This window comes from Protopterus annectens, chromosome 6.part1 (assembly GCF_019279795.1).
Source record: "Protopterus annectens isolate FY-2018-M chromosome 6.part1, PAN1.0, whole genome shotgun sequence".
Classification (NCBI taxonomy): Eukaryota; Metazoa; Chordata; order Ceratodontiformes; family Protopteridae; genus Protopterus; species Protopterus annectens.
Window position 1 is genome coordinate 118,100,541 of NC_056738.1, and position 24,848 is coordinate 118,125,388.

The 24,848-nt window shown below is 37.3% G+C and overlaps 1 protein-coding gene across 1 annotated transcript in view; it reads left to right on the forward strand.

The window, feature by feature from the left end:
- LOC122805262 (dynein axonemal heavy chain 11-like) overlaps window positions 1-24,848 on the forward strand; it is a 4,596,980-nt gene that overhangs the window by 1,305,875 nt on the left and 3,266,257 nt on the right. Inside the window, exons 24-26 of the mRNA XM_044075350.1 lie at window positions 16,849-16,940; window positions 17,282-17,408; window positions 17,518-17,664. Of these exons, the coding sequence (XP_043931285.1) occupies window positions 16,849-16,940; window positions 17,282-17,408; window positions 17,518-17,664 (366 nt within the window). The remainder of the gene's footprint in view (window positions 1-16,848; window positions 16,941-17,281; window positions 17,409-17,517; window positions 17,665-24,848) is intronic.

The following is a 24,848-nucleotide window of genomic DNA, read 5'->3' on the forward strand; positions in this document are numbered from 1 at the left end:
GCTGAGATGTTTATGTGACTTTTATTTGGATTTAATAACACATATTTATTTTACATCTAGGATTCATCCAGTATCATGGCAATATTTTATTTTAGACTCAGTATTACGTACCTGAGATGAGTCATTTTACCAAAAAGAGTTACATTTTAGATTTTGATATTGATGTCCTGCTTTGCCTGTGTCTCATTTAATTTTTCAAGAGAATCATTAAAGCTATTTTCATTCTATCCTCAACTGATGAGATCGGATCCAAACTGATGGGTTCAGATCCAATCCCTCGGATCCGACTCGGCCGTTGCTAAAGCTCGTGGCAACCAAAAAACTCTTGGGCTTCCCCCTTACCCTCAATACACCAACCCCAGTTACCTCAGATCTCGTTTGCCACTTCCAGCAAAATATGTGGTCGTCCAACTCTCTCAAGCTTCATTATTTATATATTTATTTATTTGAATTTGTTTACCGGGATGGTCCAGCTGGGCCTGAAGTGGCCATTTTCAGTGGAGTCCCGTGGAGAAAAGCTCCACATATAAGGACATTTCACATACAATACAGAATTTACATTGATAAAGACATTTAGTACATATTATTGGCAGCTTATACAATTGGTGAAAAAAACAGCACGAGTAATCATTCTCAAATCAAAGATATTATACAATCAATACAGAGTATATACATGAGAACATTCCATATGAGTAGTTTTCTGCTAGCAGAATTTATTTATAGGACACTTCATGCAGTGGGTGCAAAGCTGATATAGGAATTATTTAGAGACTAGGTACTTAAACTTTTCACACATTTAGGAGGTGTAATAGCTGAGTCATAGGCTACATGAGTCCTGTTGCAGGAATCAACAAAGTCTGTGGATATTGTTGCAGATATAAGTGGTGGCATGATATTAAGGTAGGCTGCGAGAGTACCTGAATGTCTCACTTCGTTCAGTGGTAGGTCTATAAGGGTTAGGAAGAGAAGGAAATAGGAGGGATCAATTGTAGGCAGTGAGGGGTAGTAGAACAGGGAAGTGGACAGGATGGAGAAGTAGAGTAAGTAAAAAGACAGGTGGATGTGGAAGGAGGATGCCAGAGTAGTAGAGAGGGAGTGAGAATAGTTGTGATGGTTGAAGTTAGGTTATATGAGATGTGGTGTTAGCATATGTGCACAGCCAAGATGAGGAGAGGTGTTGTTTCACAGATGTCTTGAAGTGGGTTACTAAGTGGGTGGATCTAAGTTATGCGATGGTAAAGGAGTACAGCATCTGGCCAGCCGAAAGTTTGGGTTTTTCTACATTTACGAGCAATTGGTTGTTGGATCAGAGTGGTCTGTTAGGATGGTATAAAGTAAGTATAGAAGATAAAGCAGGGCACAAGGATGGATTATGAATGAGTTTGTGAGCTGTAGTTAATTGGAGAGGACTGAATGTTGGTGAGGAGGGGCACCATATAAAAGAGAGGGTAATACAAAAGAAGAGGCAAGGGAAAGTCTGGCTGATAGACTAAGTAGATATTGTGTCAGTAGAGGGTGCCAAGCTTTTGATGTGTCTTTTTGACATTGAACTGGATGTGGAGATCGATTGAGATAAGTGCTGAAATCTTATATTTTTTCTCTCATATTCCTTACTAAAATTTCTTTCTGATAAATCCCTTACCCATCGCCTTACTATTGATATATATATATATATATATATATATATATATATATATATATATATATATATATATATATGTGTGAGTGTGTGTGTTTGTGTATCTATATATATATATATATATATATATATATATATACATATATATATATATAGTTTACTATCAAAACACCAAATTGTAGGTTATCGATAATTAGATGTTTGAAGTGTCCTGTTTGCAGACCTGTAAAGTCGAATACTGTATATTCGAATCTTATAATAGCAAAGGTTAGTATAACTTCACACAAATTAATTTCAATAATTTGAAAGTGAAGAAATTGCCACTCACATATCTGCTGACGTAAATGTAAGTCTTTGAAATAGTGATTTTGCGTTTTAGAGGTATTCGAAGGACTACAATGCAATACCATCTCTGAAACAGGAACAGTTACACTCGTAACTATGCAGTCCGTATCAGAGGTAATAACAAGTGGCATATTGTGTTAACTTGCTATAAATCTCGTATTTGAAAGTTTCATTTATTACACCTAAGTAAAAGAGACACTGTAATTGTTTGTACCATGAAATATAACACTTGCTACTAGCAGTATATTTGTTTATTGTTGCATACCTGCAGTTATTACATTTGATTCCAAGAAATACGGATTGCTACCATAAATTGTATTGTCAATACGTACTATTGGAGATTTTGTTTGCCATATGAGGTATATGTACACAGGAACATCTGTGCTATGCAGTACTTGATAGGAGTCGTATGGCGAAATATGTTCAATAGTAGTAGTAGTGACACACTCGCAAAGTAAAGTATGCACTGTATGTGTTCTTTTGGCAGGTTAATGACATAGCTGATGAGGGTTATGGTCCAGGAAGAATAAATAGTGTATGTATACAATACTGTCAGTTCACAGAAAGGAAGGAAAATGTTGCTAATTGAAGGCTATGTGTATTATTTAGAGAAGCAGACTGGTGATAGAAAATATTGGTTTTGTTCTTTAAAGAAAAAGGAAAAGTGTAAGGGCAGATGTATTACTGAGGGAGGTAGTGAAGGTGAAATATTGCATAAAACCATTCCTCACTTTCGTGCACCTGACCCTGTTAAACCTGACTGTATTAGGGTGAAAGGAACAATAAAAAGAAGAGCAGAACAAAGTACAGAGAACCCTTGCAGGGTTTTTTCAGACGTTCTGGCTACTACATCAACTGATGTCACTGTTGATCTACCGAACACCACAGCATTGAAACAAATTGTTAGAGCAAGAAATAAGGGGAAAGCAGCTGCATTCAAGGAGTTTGCAAATTTAAGAGATCTGTCTGCTGACATGTTACCCATTAAAAGTGGTAATTTTGTAATTAAACATCACTGGGATGAGGGACAAAGTCACCAAATTATTGTCATTATAACTGTAAATAACCTTAAGATAATGTGTAACTCTGAGTTTATCATGGTTGATGAAAATTTTCTAATTACTATATCTGACTGTAAACAAATATACTGTATACGTTGCCCTTTGTTACATGGTGAACATAGAAAGATTATTTCAGTGGTATATGAGTTACTTTCTACAAAAAGTGAAATATGCTATGACTACTTTTGGACAAATGTATTACGTCTGTGTGATGAATATAGCGCCACATTAGCACCATAAATGATTTTGAACAACTTTGAGAAAGGAGCAGTGAATGCCATTACACAGCACTTTCCAAACTCAGCAGCCAAAGGATGTTGGTTTCATTTTTGCCAAATTATATGGTGATGAATACAGAAACTACACTTGGCTGCTGAGTTTGGGCACAGTAGGTCATTCTCAGTCCTTTGTAAAGAAACACCTGCCTTAGCATTTCTAAAGCCAGAGGATGTTTTACCTACATTTCATAGCATTGAGCATGACATGCCTGATATTGCACAGATTTTATGTACATTTTTCAAAGAGAATTACGTGCTAGGTTAACCCTGAAGGTATGGGATGTGGGGATGCACATCAGAAAGGATTCTACCACTTTTTGAATTATTATTCTGGAGTCATTATGATTCTTCAACAGAAGGTTTCCCTAAATCTGAGAATACAGTTGAAGGGTGGCATTTCGTAACCTTCTAGGTAGAAAGAAATTGTATATTATTGATATATTACTTGCAATTCAGTAGGAACAGAGCCATGTTGAGGACTTGGTTTCACGACTATTACTCTGTGCACCTCCATCACCAAAATGGAGAAGTTTACTAGAAGGGGAGAATGCATTTAGAAAGCTGTTAGCTAAAAGGGACACATTCACATGTAGAGGATTCACAGAACTGGTTGCAAAACTTTGTTCTTTTTATTCCTGTTGGCAAAATGGTAATTGGGATACTTGCAAAAATGGATATCTTACACTGGTGAATTTACCACAGTTTGTTCTGTTTCTCATGGTATGCCTCACTGTAAAATATGGAAGTCACTACCTGTCTCAGTAATCACGTTATGTTTAAGCAGAAAATTTATCTTGGAGTGCAGCTGCTAAACTCAGAATGAATGCTACACTAGTCAGACTCGTAATATCCTGTATTTATGGTAACTGAACCTGCCAAACATTGTGAGACTAACAGGTGCAATTATTGTGCTCAGATATACGTTGACATCATATAAACTGGAAGGAATGCATTTCAAACGATTTTTGCAGCAAGACAACAGGGGAATATTTTCAGATATAACGTTCGCTATTTTAAACATTCAATATTTTGAAAACCAACATTCTATTTTGATTATATAGTGTTTCACCTTTATTACAATCGTTTAAATGATAGTAAACCTATATGTGTGTATATATATATATATATATATATATATATATATATATATGGATTCCCTTCATAACACTGAAAACTCAAAACACTGAAAATGAGAAAACTTCATAATATAGACCAAAACACTGAAACTTCAAAACACTGAAAACTCAAGACACTGAAACGCAAAACACTGAAAACACATATCATACATATACTGAGTTTAAACAACATAAATCATAGCATTTTTCACCAAGTGTAAGCAGGGGGGCAAGCCCCCCTGCACCCCCTACCCCCTGCTACTTAAATATATCAACTCCAAGATTGCACTTAGTGTAGTGAAGTGGTGGAAAGTACTATAATTTATGTTGTTTAAACTCAGTATATGTATATGTGTTTTCAGTGTTTTGAGTTTTCAAGATTTTGAAGTTTCAGTGTTTTGATTTCAGTTGTTTGAGCTTTCAGTGTTATGAAGTGAATCCATATATGTATATATATATATATATATATATATATATATATATATATATATATATATATATATATATATATTAGCACTAAAAACTGTCCTCAGTATATTTATTTATTTTTTAATGCTTGTTTTTTCTATTTCCTGTACTACTGTATGCTTAGATACTATCATTAGTATCTCCTCTTCTCTCCTACAGTAGCAGTAGTTCTTAATACCATTTGGGTTGATATTATGAAACTGAAATGGCGAAACACTGAAAGCCATTTCATTGACACATAATTATCGAAGTACAAGTTATGCTAATGGCCAGATCACCGATTTATTTCCTAGGAATCTGTTGGCCATCACTGTGAATTTTCCCTTTTCCCCACTGTAGTGCGATCTTGAAGTTGGTATATTTAGTAAGGGTGTGTGGGGGGGGTCATAGCCCCCCACATTGTAAAGTTTGTAATGGTGTGTCGTGTCTAGTTGGCTTACTGATTTTTTTTTTCCTAGGAAAAAATTGGTAATCTGACCTCTCACGTAACTAGTAGTTCGACAATTATATTTCGATGAAACGGCGTTCAGTGTTTCGCCATTTTGATTTTGGAATATAGACCCATCTTTTTTCCTCATGTCTATATTATGAACTCAAAGAGTTAAATAGCCGAATACAAAAAGATTGACACACATCACTGAAATGCTAAAAAACTGAAAATCATATAATTAAAAAATCATAGTTGGCCAACACTACCTCCTTGTCTCCGTAGTGAATACATAAAGTAAAAGATGTGACATCCACCCTACACCTGAAATTCACAACATATATAATACCACTACTCTGTTAGTGAAAAACCCATTAAAGTGATTATTTAACTATTTGATTTCATAATATAGATCATTCATTTGCTGCCCTTTATACCTTAAGTGTGGTGTATTACACTACGAATATATTTTATTATGTTTTAATTTGTATTCTCAAAGTATATTCCATCATGTTTTCACATTTTGTTTCAACTTACTTTGCATTACAATATTTCTGTATTGCATTTTAATTCTTATATTAGTTTACTGATTCCTTGCAGCATGATTGCAGGTACGTGACGTAATACGTTGAATGCTGTGAGTTGGCCAACTATGAGAGTTCGTCTTTTCCCCTGTTGATGTTTACAGCTTTCGCACATTAGCCATTGTGACATATATGTGTCAATCTTTTTGTACTTGGCTATATAACTTTTTGAGTTCATAATATAGACCCTTTTTCCCCTACAGGTAGTAGTCATTTAATACCATTGTCGTCAGCCTTTTCTTTACTTTTTTCTTCTACTTCTTTATTAAAAAAAAAAAAAAAAAAAAAAAACTTTCCTTTTTGACTTTGCTGTTAGTTAGAATAGCTTGCCCTTTCTTCTTAGAATGGCAGATAAGCCAACTGACTTTAAAAAGTTGATAAAGTGTGGGCATAAAATGCCTGTTTCTGATGCCCACACTTTATGTGTTTATTGTTTGGGTCCTCTCCACCTACAAGAGATCTGCTCTATATGTCATGGATTCAATCCCTGTACTTTAGTGGAGTATAAAAACAAACTCATCCTGAAGAGTCTTCTCCCTTCCTCCTTTGGAGAAGCTATTTTGGAGGATTCTGCTATTAAGGCTAAACAAAAGAAAGCCTCCTCATCGAAGCTTTCTTCCTCTTCTGTGGCTTCAGATTCCTCTAGAAAGAGGTCTTCCTATGATCCTATGGTCTCAACCCCAGTTCTAAAAAATTGCAAGTTGCAGGATCTGACCAGGCCTTCAGATATGACAACATCCAAATCTCTTGATCTGACCATATCGGATCCGCCAACTTTTAAGTTGAATCACAAAGTCCAAGTCCACGGATCTAACTTCGCTGGATCAAATTCTAGCAAAATTGGACAATGTACTTATCTCACAACCTTTATCCAGAACAAAGTATTTCCCTACTTTGAATCCTGATCCAGACAGAGTACCTTCACCCTTCTTGGAGCACCCAAAATATCTGTCCATTTATTCCACTTGATCTTCTAGGAGCCTGACAGAAGAAGATGAGAAGAGAGTGTTGAGGAAGATTCTTCTGGCACAGGGTCAGATTGGTATCCCTTTGGCTTCTACCACCCCTGGGTCAGGATATTTGAAAGTCTGCAACCCCCCCCCCTTTACAGGTTCCTCCTCTGACCCCTTTGGCAGTTTCAGAGCTTTTCGATCCGAGCTGTTTACTTCCATCTGATGAGGATCTGAGGATAACCCTAGCCTTGGATCCAAGGTTTTCCCCGAGAACTCCAGTCCAGTTGGATCCTGGCAGCTCCCATAGCCATAGTCTACCTGTCAGATCTGAGGTGCAACATTGGACTCCAAGGCTTTTGGAGCCATCTTTATACTTCAGAACCTCGGCAATGGACATCTCGGCTTCAGTTTCCACTTCAGAGGGTTAGCCCTTGGGGTGGGGAGGTGACTATCGTTCAGAAGCTTTTCTTCTTGGATCCGACATCCTTCCCTCCTCTGAGCCACTCTGCCTTTAAAGCTGCAAAGAGGGTGTTTTCTGCTGTAACAGATTAGCTTGAGCCATCCCCCTCAGATCCTAAGTATTCTACCATCATGTCTCTGTGCTTAGAACCTCACCATCTCCTTCCACAGGGACAGCTAGTACCATTACTCCAGGTTCCCATCCAGGGAATTGTATTTTCCTCTTTTGATTCCTCCCTGGAACATCCTACTGAAGAGGTCCCTAAGAAGAGAACATGCAAGAGGAAGCACATTGACTCCCCAGAGGAGTCTATCACCAAAGATACAGATTTCAATGAGGACGAAGGGTCCCCACGGTCACCTCCTGAGGATGTCTGCTTTGGAGACATCCTATAAATCCTTAAACAGAGAGGTGGCTGGACACCCAGTAACCCTACATCTGAGGAATCTGTTTTCCTGGAGGCTTTTAGTACTGGACCATCTACCTCCTAGATGACTCTGCCCACTGATGAGCTCATTGACTTGATCTCATGTTGGAGATAGAAGGATCCAGTCACCATAGAATCCATTCCTTGGAGACCAGACAGGGTTATGGCACCATCTGTGGCCAGACAGTTCTGGAATAATTGATGCCATGGTAATTGTGGCAGCCACTAAGAAGGAACTAGCCGAAGAAAGTTCCACTGTCCATCCCAACAACAGGGAGTTGCAGGTGATGGACAGGTCTGGGAAGTGCATATACATCTCATTCACTTTTGCGCTGAGTTCTATCAACTACTTGGCACATTTTACAAGATTACAGAGGGATTTTATTAAAGAATTGCCAAATACCCTCTCAGGTGCTGTTTCAGTGGAAGTTCAGGCTTCTGTAACTTCCCAGCTGACTACCCTTCAGTTCTTATCCAATTCATCCATGAGGTTGATCTCAAACACAGCAGAGGGAACCTCAAGGGCAGCAGGTTCAGGCATTTCCATAAGGAGACATGCCTGGATATGTCTTTGTGAGTTTGCGGAGCCCTTCAAGTCCAATTTCATCAATGCCTCCTTTGATGGAACATCCTTACTTGACTCCAGGTAAAGGATACTCTTTCCAGGTGTGAGAAGGATGGAAAGACCCTGTCTGCAGTGGGCATGCTTTTTTGGACCCCTCAATGAACCTTTTCCAGGAATCAGTGAGTTGGTCAGAAAATGTGGTTCAAAAAGTCTCAGGGTCTTTTCTAGGACACATGTGGAGGAGGTTCCCGAGAGGCAGAGGAGGGAACTCTAATGTATGTTGCCATCCATGCAGCAGAGGTGGCCCATAAAATCAGGGTTCCAGAAAATTGTTCTTTGACAAACCCTACCAGTGCTCCTGAAAGGAGGCCTGATTGCCCACCTCTGGAGGCAGGCAGGGGATGATTATCCCTGCACCAGAGAGCCTGGCTAGATATAACAAAAGATACTTGGGTGCAGAAAATTATTTCCAGGGGAAATATAATACTCTTTAGCCTTCCACCTCCAATCTCAAGAAAAATTCCGAATGTTCCACCCAGTCAGAGTGAACAAGCAGCAATTGAAATACAAAAACTTGTAGAAAAAAGTCATCCAAGCAGTCCCACCAGATGAGATAAAATCCAGGACTTACTCAAGGTTTTTTTTAGTGCCAAAGAAAACAGGTAACTTAAGACCAGTTTTGGATCTTACCAAACTAAAGAAGATAGTTCAAAGAACCAAGTTTTGGATGGTCATGGTTCAGTCCATTCTCCCTTTTTTGGGCAAGGATGACTGGATGTGCTCAATAGACCTTCAGGACACGTTCTATCATACAAAGATGAACAGACAATCCAGAAGGCATTTATGTCTCTGGCTGGGAGACAGTCATTACCAGTTCAGAGTACTGCCCTTTGGACTCACCACAGCCCCCAGGGTGTTAACCAAATGCATGGCAGTAGTAGCAGCTCATCTCAGACTACAGGGATTCTGAGTTTTTTCATACTTGGACAACTGGCTCATATCCACTCCAACCAGGCATCAGCTCATATTATAAAATGGCCAGGTTCTCCAGACTTGCTCACTTCTGGGGATAACCTACTAAGCTACAAGAAATCCCATCTAGATCCTACCTAGAGTTTATAGGAGCCATTCTCAATACAAAAATGACCATTGCATCCCTGCCACTATTGAGAGTTCAAAAAATAAGGTAACAATTCAAAAAGATAATCTGCAACACCGTGATCTTTGCCCGTCTGGTCCTTCGAGCCCTGGGATCAATGGCGGCAGTAATAACATTAGCACCGCTAGCGAGATTTCACATGAGAATTCCTCAATGGATGCTAACTTCACAATGGTCAATCATTTGTCAGTCTATGTCTTAACAGATAAGAATCACTAAGACATGCAAGAGAGACCTGGAATGGTGGATTCATTCAGAACAAGTTCTTTAAGGCTGCATATTCATTTCCCCACAACCCAAGGACAGTGATCACGGATGCTTCCCAGTTAGGGTGTGGGGGGGCCTTATCTCTGGATGACAGTCCAAGGCACCTAGTCCCCCGAAGAGGCCAAATTGCATATAAATGTCCTAGAGATGAGAGTAGTGCTGTTACATACAGGCATTCCAGGATCCTCTCCCCTTAGGTACCATTGCAATACAAATGGACATCATGTTAGTGGTTTGATACATCAGGAAACAAGGAGGAACCAAATCCTACTCATTGTGTAAAGAAGCTCTCATGGTGTGGCAGTGGGTGATCTCTTCCAACCACTTTCTCTTAACAATGCACATTCCAGGGAAATCCAGTGTGATAGCAGACAGATTGAGCAGGTTCATTCATCTACCCCGTGAATGGTCCTCAAAAAAGAAAATTGCAGACAAGATCTTCTGTCAGTTGGGCCAGCCTTGCTGTGATTTATTCACTTCCTCCTGAGCAACAAGTTCAGCAGTTACTTTGCCCTAATTCCCTCAGAGGGGGAATCTTTGTGGGATGCTCTACTTCATGATTGGCCCCCTGATCTCCTGTATGCATATCTGCCCATTACTTCAATTCCCAAATTCTTTTAGAAAGCTTCCACATTGAAGAGCAAAGTCATCCTCATTGCTCCATATTGGCCTCGATAAATTTGGTTTCCCTTTCTTTGGCCTCACCTGATTCAACCACCTTGGTTTCTGGATTCAACTCTGGACCTTCTGTCTCACCCGACAGACATGATACACTCACTTCTGGCAAACCTCAGGCTCACAGCCTGGCTTCTCCAATTCTACTGATAGCCAGATAACTAATGCTGTCTTCTCCTGCCCATCATATTTAATGTCTTCCCATAAACCTTCCACCAGGAAAATATATTCCAGCAAATGGAAAAGATTTGTTTTTTTTTGGGCTCAAAAATATAACATTGAACCTTTTACAGCTCCCATACATAATATATTGGATTTTTTATTACATCTCTTTGGTGAAGGAGCTAGTTCTTCTACAGTTAGAATCCAGTTAGCAGCAATATCAAGTTTCCATGCTGGGATAAATAGCTTGTCAGTAGCATATCACAAGCTAAGTAAAGCATTTTTAAGAGGTGTACCACTCTTAAGGCCTCTTTTTAAAGATCATACTCCTCCTTGGGACCTAGATGTAGTGTTGCAGAACCGTACTCAACCCCCATTTGAGTCTGCAGCCACCTGTGAACGTAAATTTCTTTCATGGAAGACAATTTTCATAGTAGCCATTACTTCAGACAGAAGAGTGTTCGAAATCCAAAGCATTATTGTCAAAACCCCCATACTTGATTTTTCATAAGGACAGGGTGACTTTCCATACCAGTGCATCATTCCTTCCAAAGGTGGTGTCAGAATCCAATATTAATCAGTCTGTTAATTTGCCTGTATTTCTCCCCAGATTTTCTAACAAAGGTGAATATGTGGTACACTTATAGGATGTTCACAGGTAATTGCATTTTTCCTTACATAGGACAAAGAACATCAGAAGAGTGGATCAACTGTTTCATTTATAAAACCTACATTGGGTAAACCAGTTACCAAAGTTCCACTATCAAAATGGATAACAAATTGCATTTCTTTTGTGTATAACAAATTGTGCATCATTCTTACAAAACAGTCCAAGCTCATTATGCTAGATCCATGACAACTTCTTCAGTGTTTCAGTCAAGATTGTCCATGGATGATATTTGTGCAGAAGATACTTGGGCTACTCCCCATATCTTTATTACTCATTACAAGTTAGATCTAGTGTCCAGAGGAAGGGCACCCTTTGGTTCTGTGGTGCTCAGGAATATTCTTCCTTGGGTTTGCCCTGGAAATTAGGTAGCTGGGGACTCTGTTCCATCAGTTGAGGATAGAATGAAAATTGACATCAGAAAAGAAGTTATGTACTCACCGTAATGTTCCATCTGTTGTTTCCATTTTCATTCTTCCTCAACTCCTCTCCCATCAACCCTCATACTAAAGGCTTCTGGAAGAGTGTGCATGGACTTATTTGTCTTTATTATATGTGTAACTCCAGAGATAGCTTCTCCATAGTAATTTTCATATTTTACTTTCTATAATAGCAGAAAATAAGATCTGAGATAACCTGTGTTGGTGCATTGTGGGTAAGGGAGAAGCTCAAGAGTTTTTTTTAGTTGCCACGAGCTTTAGCAACAGCCGAGTCAGATCTGACGGATCAGATCTGAACACATCAGTTCAGATCTGATCCTATCAGTTGAGGAGGAACAAAAATGGACAACACAGATGGAACATTATGGTGAGTACATAACTTCTTTTTAAGTGCAAGGTTTAAAAAAGTGAACACTAATGACCATGGAAGAAGTCCTGAAGATAATTTGATTTTTCTTATATTTATTGGCTAAAAAATTTAAAGGAGAAAACAGAATACTATGACTGTAGGTGTGTTGGGGTATTTGAACAAAACTGCTGCATTAATATCATATTACATAAAATAAATGGGCCAGAGATTCATTAAAACCTACACTAAGTATGCATTAAATGTACATGATCTGTATTCAAGAATATCCCTACCACATTTGTGTGCTGTCTAGTCACACAGAAGGATTACACTACATGTACATGTAGTCTACACTTTGTAGTAACCTTTATGAATCACCCTCAATATTTAAGGCTGAAATAAAATCAGTAGGAAAACTAAAATTAGGAGGAAGAAGGTGTGAGTTATACTAGTATTGTTTCTTCACTCACAGCGTAGAGTAGGCACTAATGAATCACAGAGAATGTTTTACAGACCTATTTATTGCATGTAAAAATAAAGAAGAATGTTTTAAAAAATACAAGTTGAAACATGCTGAACTTTAAGAAAACATGTACTAGTAAAATAAATGTGGTTGTTATTGTAGCTATACTTCAACATTGTCCAGTTTAAAGTGAATGGAATGACACTTTTTGCTTTTGTTCACATTTATACATTTCACTTGATTGTTCTATGTGTATTCAATGTGCCACATGTAATGATATTAAATTGTCTACATGATGATAAACTAATTGTCTGGAACTTTTCTGCTATGGTCATAAACTAATTGTCTTGAACTTTTCTACTGTGGTCTCCTCTATGAAAGGGCTTCCTATTAGGGATAAACCACATATCAAACTAAATATATACAGCATTTTCTTCATGAAAATATTCATATTTTGTGATGCTAAGTTGTGCCATAGTTTTCTGTCACTATAAATAATGAAATGTGAAAACTATGGGAGAAGGATTCACTATAAATCCTGAAAATAGAGTTCATATCAGAATTAACTGGAACAAATGCTGATAACTTATAGCTTAAGTACACAAATAGTTGTAACACATAAACTAAAGCATGTAAAGTTATGGCTCAACCTGTTAAGTAGCATCTTTTGTGAGGGGGGAGGCAAACTGTTTGCATCCCTTCCCATATGATTGTTCATGCGGGTTCACCACCCACACTCCCTTACCTTGTTATTCTACTCTGTAGTCATTGTGCCTTGGAGGAAGATGATCACCGATGGGCAGTGAACAGCTTTTTTGCCTTTCACCAGGAGACTGCAAGATCAGAGCAAGCAAAACACACTAATACTCATCTATGACATACACTGCCACCTCAAAAAAGTACATTAAATAGAAAACAACTTAAATTGGCATCTTAGGTTGAGTAATGGGCAGACTTAGTAAATCAAAAGTCTTTTCCTGATGATTCTTTCTACATCTGTGTGTTCTTTATTTTAGCAACTGATACTTATAGTCTGGATGCTTTCCAGTATGCTTTACTGGAAGCAATAATACATTGGAAATGACAGCACTCTGTAAATTATACAATAAAAGTGTAAAAGACATTGGGAAAATGCAGTCTGTGGACTAAAAAGTTTTCATAAATCCATTATTGTATTTGAAAGCTACCTTAAAATTGGACAATAATTATTGCCTTTACTTCAGTATGCATACCACATTTACTGTTGGGAATTAATGGTTTTCATTACTTCCCTGCCTACCATTTGTGGATTGGGCACTTAACGCTATCATTGCTAAGATTGCTGACATCTGGGAGTGTGCACTTCTTTTTTTTAATGTATTTATTGAATTATCACTTAAAATATAGGCAAGCATGCATTTATATAAAAGAAAACAAACCATGGTAACATGTTCACAGTTATAAACATCATATGTCACGTACATTCTTTAATACAGTTATCATTAATCTAACATTACATGAATGGAGTGTGTACTTCTACAGTCATAGTAAAGAAGTCTGGGTACTAGCAGGGTTGGAAAAAGTGGGCAGTATGTAAAGCTTTTCACTTACTTATTTTTCTTTTACTGTATAATAAACAGCATTTACTTTTTGGATTGATTTATTTTTATGTTGTTCTGATGCTGCGGATTGTTACTGTGGAAAGTAGATTAAATAGCTACTAGTGACAATAGCCAGACAATTCAAAACTCTTTATCATTTAACCTACTTAAAGCTAAGTACTAAAATGAATGTAGAAGGCATTAGGTAGTCACCTTATCTGTGCAGTGCAGTGATTTGTAAGAATGCATCTTTCTTTTCAGATTGATGCTGACTATTTAACCTTCAGCTTACTTTATGAGCTTTGTAGTCTACACATAGTTGAAATATATTTATTTCTATATATCCCCATGTGTATTGATATTTCTGCTATTTTGCCACTGTATTCTGCTTCTGTATTATTAAAATGTTAGTTGCCAAACACCCTTGCACAGAAAGTAGAAGAGTCAGTAGTTTTCTTACAAGATAGTAATTGCCTTTCTAGATGCTGATAAGGAACATTCATTCCAGCACTAACAATCATTTCAGTATAGGGGTAGAAGGTTAAACTTTTGAAGATTAAACATCTCATAAGATGTGTAAAAGCATGGACCTTCAAATTGTAAACAAAATGCTTCTTTGGTATTAATTACTTTTTGAACAAGTTATACTCTCTTATAGTGATCAGTCAGTGAGATATCAAAACTTCTATGTCTGTTCTGAGAAGTTTGCACTATCTTAAGTTTATAATCCTTGATTTATTTATCCATTGGCTCTTTAAAAGCTTTAGTATTTTTTCGTGTTTTATAAAGTCTAATACCTTAGTGTAACCTTTCATTACTACTCTTTATCCAGAATGATCTCTTACTTGGTTGTGTAATATGTATGTATATAGTATTTACTCTCATCTTTATGGCTGAAAATGGTCATGGCCCAGCCCATTTACTTGATTAACAAATAATAAATATATTAAATAAATAAATAAATACAACAATATCCTAGAACTCTTGATGAGTGGATGGGAAATAGAAAATTCACTCCAGGGATCACTCCAGTGGCTCTACTCGACCGAGGCACTGGGAACTAAGGTCGGGGGGCATGATGCCAGGGTAATCCTATGGGCTAGGCTTGTAAAGGCTCCAGGGCCGTTAGCCTAGCATACACCTATGAACCTATGAACAGTTTACTGCAAGTAAGGTGCTATGATCATATGACTAGGAGTTTAATACATATAGATTGTACAGAAAGCAAGCATGATAAAGACAAAATGAATGTGGAGGAAAGATTCAGTCATAAACTGATACATGCCAAAACCAGCAGTATAATTTCAGATATTATTGTGGACTGTTTGATAAAGTTAACAGCTCTGAGAAAATGAACACAGGAGGTGATGGCTGAATCCTGTGAGGAAATTAATCCTCAGTTTTGACTGGTTTGCAGACAGAACTGATGTCCTGATGCTTGGTGTATTTTTCTCTAGAATGTATTTTTTAAACCAGCTAGCTGGAAACACTTCTGAGTATGGAGAAATGTGTGTTGGCATATGGTATTTTAATTATATTGTGATTTACAAAGCAAATTATCAATCATTTGTGCAGTTTAAAATGTATAGCTGTGTGACTTTACAGTGTTATGCATTTTGTAACTGAGAGTTGTTATACTAAGCAATTATATAATCTCCCTCAGAATATACAACATTCTTTTTGAGGAAAGACATTATTTTGTTTAAAACTGTAAAATCTTATCAAACAGTTGTTTGTAATTGTTGGCAACTTAAAATGAAAAATAAATATAAATAACAGAAAAAACATGTTTCTGTTTCTGTGCACTAAAGCCTAAGCCACCTTAAACAAATAAATCTAACTTTCTTCTCCTTACTTTCCTCCACTGAGTAACTCCTCTCAAATCCTAGTAACTTTCTCTATATCAACTATTATCTATGCCATCTTATATATTTTGATCATCTTTTCTACTCCAATGCAATGCCTGAAATCCCCCAAGTACTTAAAACAATCTGATTACCTAGATTCTAACATTCCTCTTTATTCTGAATGCTTTAGATTGTTAAAATGTTTCATGTGATTTTTAAAGATTATGTTCATTGTATATTTTTGTCTTTAAAGTTCTCTGTAATAATATTTGTGGAGCTCTTCTCTCCGGGCTAACACTGAAAATGGGTTTCTGATCCAGTGGACTTTTCCGGTCAAAGAATGTCAATAAATAAATAAATAAATAACAAATTACATATACAACACCTTCCAGTACTGTAGTATAAGCCTCTTTATATAAGGAAAAAGTCATTCATTAGCGTCCTTCAACAAATAATCTTTGGAAAAGAAAATATCAGCATTGGGTTATACCAATTAAGTTTCTTGAAGGTCAGTAGGTCATAACCTTGACAGATGAATCTTCATACATCTGAATCTATGCTATACTGCCTGAGTTATATTAGCCCATATACATTATATATTGAAATTGTGGCATGAGCTGGTGTTACCATTTTGTCATTGATTAGTTCCCATTGTGCTTCATAAGACCATTTTCAAAGGGAGTTATTTGAGCAATGGAAATATTAAACATATCGTTGTAATGATAACCACATACTGAAAGTTTTCCCCAAAAGTAAATATATAATTAAGATAAATATAATGGCACAATCAAATGTAAATGAGTAATAAGAAAAATCTTTAAATTATATGTATATATATATATATATATATATATATATATATATATATATATATATCAATGTTCCCTAATGTACTAACAGTACATTCATTTCTTTAGAACTTAATGGCTACAGTTGTGAAAACACGAAGAGTAATAGAAGTAACAAACCAAATGGGTCTACTGGAAAAATTAGAAATTCTGCAACAAAGGTAATATTTTTATTTTTATTTTTATTTTTAAACTATGTGATGTAACTAGTCTGTATTTCTTAAGTAACATATTTAAATATTAAAAAATGGAGATTTTGCAGCAGAGGTAATATTTTTATTTTTATACTTGTGATTTAACTAGTCCGCATTTCTTAAGTAACTTATTTAAATATTTAAAAAATGGAAATTCTGCCTCAGAGGTAATATTTTTATTTTTGTTTTTAAACTAAGTGGTGTAACTAGTGTGCATTTCTTAAATAACTTATTTAAATATTTAATGGTTTTATTTGAAGTGGATTTTAGAAACCCCTTATCTATTCCAATTGTCTTCATGTTTGTAGGCTTACAATGTGTGAAAAATCACTGGCAGAATATCTAGAGACTAAAAGGCTGACGTTTCCCAGATTTTATTTTGTCTCTGCAATGGATTTGCTAGAAATAATCTCTAAAGGAACACAACCTAAACAGGTAAGTCTTACTAATGTGAAAACTGATTTTCTTAGTTTTAGGGTATTAGAATAAATTTCAGGCTGAGCCAGTTTATAATGATGAACATTTTTAATTTGTTCTTTTTTAGATTACTAGGCATCTGTTAAAGTTGTTTGATAATGTTGCTGACTTGCAAGTAGAGCACATCAATGAAGGAGAACAGATTGCACTTGGAATGTATAGCAAAGAAGGAGAGTATGTGCAGTTCTCAAATCCATTTACATGCGATGGACAGGTAATGTTATTTGACAATCTTATTATTTTCAGCTATGATTTAATTGTGACTGTGCCTACATGGCATTATTCCCACATTTACTAGTTAACCTGATACAATCACTGTTTTTTTTATTCCTTATGAATAGAAATAAGGAATACCATTGTAGTATTTTACTAGGGTATTTAAGTTTATTTTTCAGGAGGGGTGCACTGACCTGAATCTCATTCCTGTGTGATCTAGGTATTGTGAGAATACAGTTGATAATACTATATGAATATAACAAACAAAAGAAATAATATTTGTAGAAAGCATTTTGTGTTATTCCATTATAAGATCATGTGAGGTACAGTGTCTGTGCCTCAACAAGTATCATATTTGCCTCTGATGCTCAAAAATAGGAAGCTTGTAGATCCTAATCTCTTCACAGGTGACTGGAATAATTTTTCCATTACTGATACTGCAGGGCAGCATTTCTGGCTGCTGCACTTCTAAGAGTGCCATCCTGCACATGAGATATTAAACCAAGTTTGATTTGGTGGTAGCTCAGATGGATGTAAAAGATCTCATGGCAGTTATTGAAAAGGGCACCTGTACTACAAATCCAAACAGTTAATAAACTCTGTAAACAATGCATTCATATATACCTCATTTGATAAAATCAATAATAAAATTATAAAGGATAGGCTATATTCAGATTAAAAAAAACTCTCATCTCCCTGTTCTGTCTTGGTAATCAAAATTTCAGTTTCTGTAAAGCATCTTTCAAACACCATTGCTTGTTATTCAGAACTTCCTGATATCTTCTTCTCGATAGGAACCAAAAATACCCTGATTTTTTTGAATTTATTCATGTCATGTTTTCCCATAATCCTCAAATCTTATTATTCCAGTTGTAACTGTTTTCATTTCCTCAAGTTTGTATTCAACATATATCATATTCCAAAAATACTTAACTCTCATACATATGAAGAATACATACTCGTCTTCTTCCTTGCCACATCCTTGTTTATGGCATGCATCATCATCTTTCGGCTCTTCCCGTTAGGGGTCGCCACAGTGGATCACCTGTTTCCATTTCTTCCTGTCCTCTGCATCTTGCTCTGTCACACCAACCACCTGCATGTCCTCTCTCACCACATCCATAAACCTTATCTTATGCCTTCCTCTTTTCCTGTTACCTGGTAGCTTCATCCTTAGCATCTTTTTCCCAATATACTCAGCATCCCTCCTCAGCACATGTCCAAACCAATGTAATCTTGCCTCTCTGGCTTTGTCTCCAAACCTTCCAACCTGAGCTGACCCTCTAATATACTTATTCCTAATCCTGTCCACCCTCATCACACCCAGTGCAAATCTTAACATCTTTAACTTTACCTCATTCAGCTCTAACTCCTGCCTTTTTGTCAATGTCACTGTCTTCAACCCATATAACATAGCTGGTTTCACTACCCTCTTGTAGACCTTCCCTTTCACTCTTACTGGTACTCGTCTGTCACAAATCACTAATGACACTCTTCTCCACCCTGCCTGTACTCTCTTCTTCACCTCTCTTCCACACTCACCATTACTCTGAACTATTGATCCCAAGTATTTAAACTCATCCACCTTTGCCACCTCTACTCCTTGCATCCACACCATTCCTCTATCCTCCCTTTCATTCACACACATATATTCTGTCTTAGTCCTGCTAACCTTCATTCCTCTTCTCTCTAGAGCATATCTCCATCTCTCCAGGGTCTCCTCCACCTGTTCCCTACTTTCATTACAGATCACAATGTCATCTGCAAGCACCATAGTCCACAGGGACTCCTGTCTGATCTTGTCTGTTGACCTGTCCATCATCATTGCAAATAAGAAAGGGCTCAGAGCTGATCCTTGATGTAATGCCACCTCCATCTTAAACGCATCCATCCCTCACACCGCAGACCTCACCACTACCCTCGTACATATATTGCACCACTCTTACATACTTCTCTGACACTCCCAACGTCCTCATACAATATCACAACTCCTCTCTATGCACCCTGTCATATGCTTTCTCTAAGTCTACAAAAACACAATGCAACTCCTTCTGACCTTCTCTGTACTTCTCCATCAACACTCTCAGAGCAAACATCGCATCTGTAGTGCTCTTTCCCGGCATGAAACCATACTGCTGATCACTAATCATCATGTCCCTTCTTAACCTAGCTTCCACTATACTTTCCCATAACTTCATGTTGAGACTGATCAGTTTAATCCCTCTGTAGTTACTACAGCTCTGCACATCACCCTTATTTTTAGAAAATCGGTACCAAAACACTTTTTCTCCATTCCTCAGGCATCCTCTCACTTTCCAAAATTTCATTAAATAATCTGGTTAAAAACTCCACTGCCATTTCATCTAAACACCTCCATGCTTCCACAGGTATGTCATCTGGACCACAGCCTTTCCATTCTTCATCCTCTTCATAGCTATTCTTACTTCCTCCTTGCTAATCCATTACACTTCATGATTCACTATCCCCACATCATCCAACCTTCTCTCCCTCTCATTCTCTTCATTCATCAACCCCTCAAAGTACTCTTTCAATCTGCTCAACACACTCTCCTCGCTTGTAAGTATGTTTCCCCCATTATCCTTTATCACCTTTACCTCTGTACATCTTTCCTAGCTCGGTCCCCCTGTCTAGCCAATCCGTACAGGTCCTTTTCTCCCTGCTTAGTGTCCAACCTTTCATACAACTCTTCATATGCCTTATCCTTAGCCACCTCTTTCTTTGCCATGCACCTCATCTCCTTATACTCCTGCCTACTTTCTTCATCTCTCTGACAATCCCACTTCTTCTTTGCCAATCTCTTTCTCTGTATACTCTCCTGTACTTCCTCATTCCACCACCATGTCTCCTTGTCGTCCTTCCTCTGTCAAGATGTCATACCAAGCACCTTTCTAACCATCTCCCTTACTAGCTCTTCTGCAGTTACCCAGCTATTTGGTATCTCTTCACTGCCTCCCAGTGCCTGTCTTAACTATTCCACTTTCTGAAAATGTATTTTACTTCATATTACTCTTTACTGGTAGCTTTAGTACAGGTCATCTCCACAATAAATCTGACCATTCTAATATTCTGTCATACCAAAGTCTCTTCTTTCATATGCCTTCATTTTCTAATGTACTCATACCTTCAAATTCATCCTCATAATAAAAAAGTTCCATAATACATTTGTACCACTGATGTTCAACACTAGATCACTGTTGCAGTACCTTAAGTTATTTTGGTTCGATCCTGCCCACCTTCCATGTGCCATAACTGCTAGGAGCTCAAGCTGAGTCACATATAAAAGATAGTTTGGGTGCCAAAACCTTCTGTGGGCTTTGTGGAACTGATGGTTGGCTAGCACTCTTTCAAGGGTGGACAGATAAGTACTGTTCTGGGAACGAAAACTTCCACTTCTTCATTTTTGTAGGAAAAACTGTGTTTTTATGATAATATATAATATATATATATATATATATATATATATATATATATACATATAAATATATATATATATATATATATATATATATATATATATATATATACATATATATATATATATATATATATATATATATATATATATATATATATATATATATATATATATATATATATATATATATATATATATATATGGTAGAAAGGTATTTTTAGGTATTTGTAGGTATTTTTTTCTCAGCATATACTTCTGTGATAAAACTGTGTAAAACTGTGTTTTTTCTTATTAATGTCTACATTTTCATATAGAGTTAAGAGTGTTGGGGGAAGATATTGTGCTTTTGAGGATTGTCATTTATTTCTTTAAATCTGAATCTTGGATTTTCTTTCAGGAGATTCATAAAGTCTCACAGGCTCTGCCTCCCATCTTTCAGATTTGTTTATCGTCTGCACAGTGGAGCAGCTACCTTACTCCTCAGTTCTTGCTTCCCCGTTCACAAAAAGAAGAAAACTGCTAGGGAGTATTTGGGGGTCAGGCAGAAGTGAAGCTAGAGCAAGGTGAGAGGGTAACTGCCCTGGGTGCAAAACTTTTAGGAGGTGCGATTATCCAATTCTGATCTCTAATGCAATACTGGTTTTTAAAAGTAAGTATTGCAGTTGCGGTCAAACCTGAGTGCTGCAGTGTTTCTTGTGTGGTCTAAACTATTGAAACTGCTTGGTATATTGTTGCAACAGTTGTTATAGTTTATATAACCTGCTTGCATGTAGCGTTTAGGATTTTAGGATGTCCATGTTTTAGTAAAAAAAAAAAAAGAAAGAGTTTTTTTTTACTTTTAAACTGCAGCAAACTGCTTGTTACAATGTAGCAAACTGTTGCTACAATTTAGACCACACATGGAGTGCCACAGCACTCAGGTTTGAATGCAGAGGAGGGGGGTTGGGGGCAGGGTACCGAAATGGGACCTGAATGGCTGGGCAGAAGAAGGGGTGCATGTTGTGCATCTGGCCTCCCTTTTTTTTTGCTTTTAATGTTCAGTGCAAGAACTGGGGAGGGGTGAATCTGTAATAAGCCAATTGCTACAATGTAGCAATCAGTTTAATACAGTAAAGTGTTTTTTTTTTCACTTGAAGAGCTGAAGGGGTATGGTGCCGATTCATGGTACTGGCACAGGGCACTGAGTGAGCCAACTAGGCATCTGGTGTCAGGCCTGCTCCCTCAATGCCTTAGCTATCAATGGGTGGCTCTACTGTGGCTGAACTTGGTTCCTTTTGACTGCTTATCAATGTCTCTTGACCTTTCTGATGTAGCCACTGAGGACAGAGAGTTAGACATGTCTTCTTTGGCTGTAGAGTTTTCTTCACTGGACAAGGGAGAACCACTCTTGTCAGTCTTTTGAGCAAAGCAGCACATATAGGTCTACTGCACAGCTGGGGCTAGGCTGCCTAATCCCCTGGATAGTGATTCTTCAATTAGTTGGTCTTTTTCCAGGGAGATTCCTAAGGAAAGAAAAGAAAGAAAGCAGAACATTAAGAATATTTCTTCTCCTGTTTCTGTTACTATGGACAAGGAAGACTTGATGGGTTTTTCTTGGGAATTAATTTCTGCTTTTAGTGTTTCAGTTTTTCTTTCTTCAATTCAGACAGAAAAATAGAAAGAATTCCCACTTATTCTGACACTTGTTTTCTGTCGGTCGAACAGGGAATAGAGGGGGAGTGCTTTTCTTCAGTTCTGAGACCTTAGCTAAAGTGAAAGAGGGAATGTTCATCATTTCATCCCCTCTCATACTGTCCTTCTGCCTACTTATGGGTTGAACCTTTTTTTGGAGGGAGCTATAGAACTCCCTCCTTTATATAACTAAAAATCTTTACTTTCTTGCCTCTTTGTGCAGATGTATCTCTGAGGCTCATCTGGATCATTAGTCGGCCTAAAGCTTCTTGTCAGAGAAATAAGACTCCTTTGGGGAACCCACCACACTATTTTTTTTATTACTAGAAAGATATTTTCTGTTTTAACTATTTTCTTTCATAATTGCAGTATATCTCTTTAAGAATGCTGGCTTTTCAGGAAAGTCTGTCAGACGTTCCTCAGTTACCACATTTATAGTTTAGAAATTGCTTTCTAATCACTGTGTGTCTGCTTAGCTATTGTGACTTATTTTCACTGGTTTGAAACTGAAATTATATATTTTATTTATCCGAAGGTGTACTTTTCGGGCAGAAACTGTGTATTTTTATGTAATGCTTATGTACATTTCATGACAAGCTACTTGTTGATTTTACTGATAGTTCTTTTCAGGGAAAGTGACTCTGCTTTCTATATAGGAGTGTATTGTATCCCATTTGTGTATCCTCTTGTGGGAGAACTGAAAATTTATGAAGGGTCATTTGCTGCTTATGTGAACTAAGTGACAACTTACCTTCTGACTAACCCCTTCTATCGCAGCGTACTGGCAACCAGGCTTCTTCCTTGGCTACAGAATGGGTACTTACCACAGTGCTGCTTTTCATTCCTCCAGTATACCTAAAATGAAAAAGCCCTTAGCATGGGCTCAGTTAGTACCTCAGCCAGTGGTAGATGACTCTGCAGTGGCTGTTGCTGGTTCCTCAGGCCACTTACTGATTTCCTCAAATCTTTCTCTGCTGTAGCCTTACCAGCCACTATGAACCAGGGGTGAGATACATCCTCTACAGCTGTTCCAGTGTCCAATGTAGGCATGTGAGAAGTATCTATTTTATGTGCTGCAACACCCCAGGAGGGTCTTCATGGAAAGAAACCTCTTTCTCAATGTGATATTCCTTTTCTTTCTTGTTCGTCATCAAAAGATGTCCCTAGATAAAAGAGGCAATTAATCAGTGAGACAACAAACTGATGGTCTCTGTGGCTAAAAGGATGTTATTACCCTAGCTAAGAGTTTGTTGCAGATATTCATTCTTGGCTTTCTAGTGCCTCATCCTATTTATTATACCACCACTACAAAGGAAGAGGATATTTGCTTGGAGGATTCTGATTTGGACAGAGGATTACATCATGTGAGGATTCCATAACCAAAGATTCCTTAGACAGTGAACCTAAATTTGTACATATGGAGGCTTTCTTCTTTTCGGAGACTGTCTCCAGACCTAAGGATGTGTTTGCCTCAATGTTTCCCTTGAACTGTTCATATATTATGATTTGTTAGAACAAGAAACCTTGCATACTAATGCAGCCTGCATTAGCATTAGCTATCAGTACCAAAAATGGCAGATAAATTGTATAAAGTCTCTCAAAGTAACAAATCTTTCTTTTGTCATATTAGAACAGATCTAGCAGCTATGTCTCCTGCTGGTCCTAATGCAAACAAGTGTCTTTTTACCCCTAACTTCTGGACAAACTGGGTAAGAGATTATTTGCTTCCTGTATGCTAGCCTTTAGAATTCTTAACTACGAAGGCTATTTGTGGAAGTTTATGCTGAAATGTGCCAACAGTTTGAGAAAATGTTCTGCTTCCCAGCCTCCTGAAAGTAGATAATACTAGTCTCAAGTTTCTAAACATGCCTTAAAAAGTGTGTATGATTGTGCTGATACTGTCTCTAGGAATTCTGCCTCAACTACAGTCTTGAAATTTGCTTGAGTATACAACCAGAAATTTTCAGATGACATAAAGTTAGAAATCTTGAATTCTTCTTTGTATAGGGAGGTGTTATTTAGGCCTTCTGCAGATGCTCAAACAACGGGATGACAGAGGTAGACTAATGCATGGA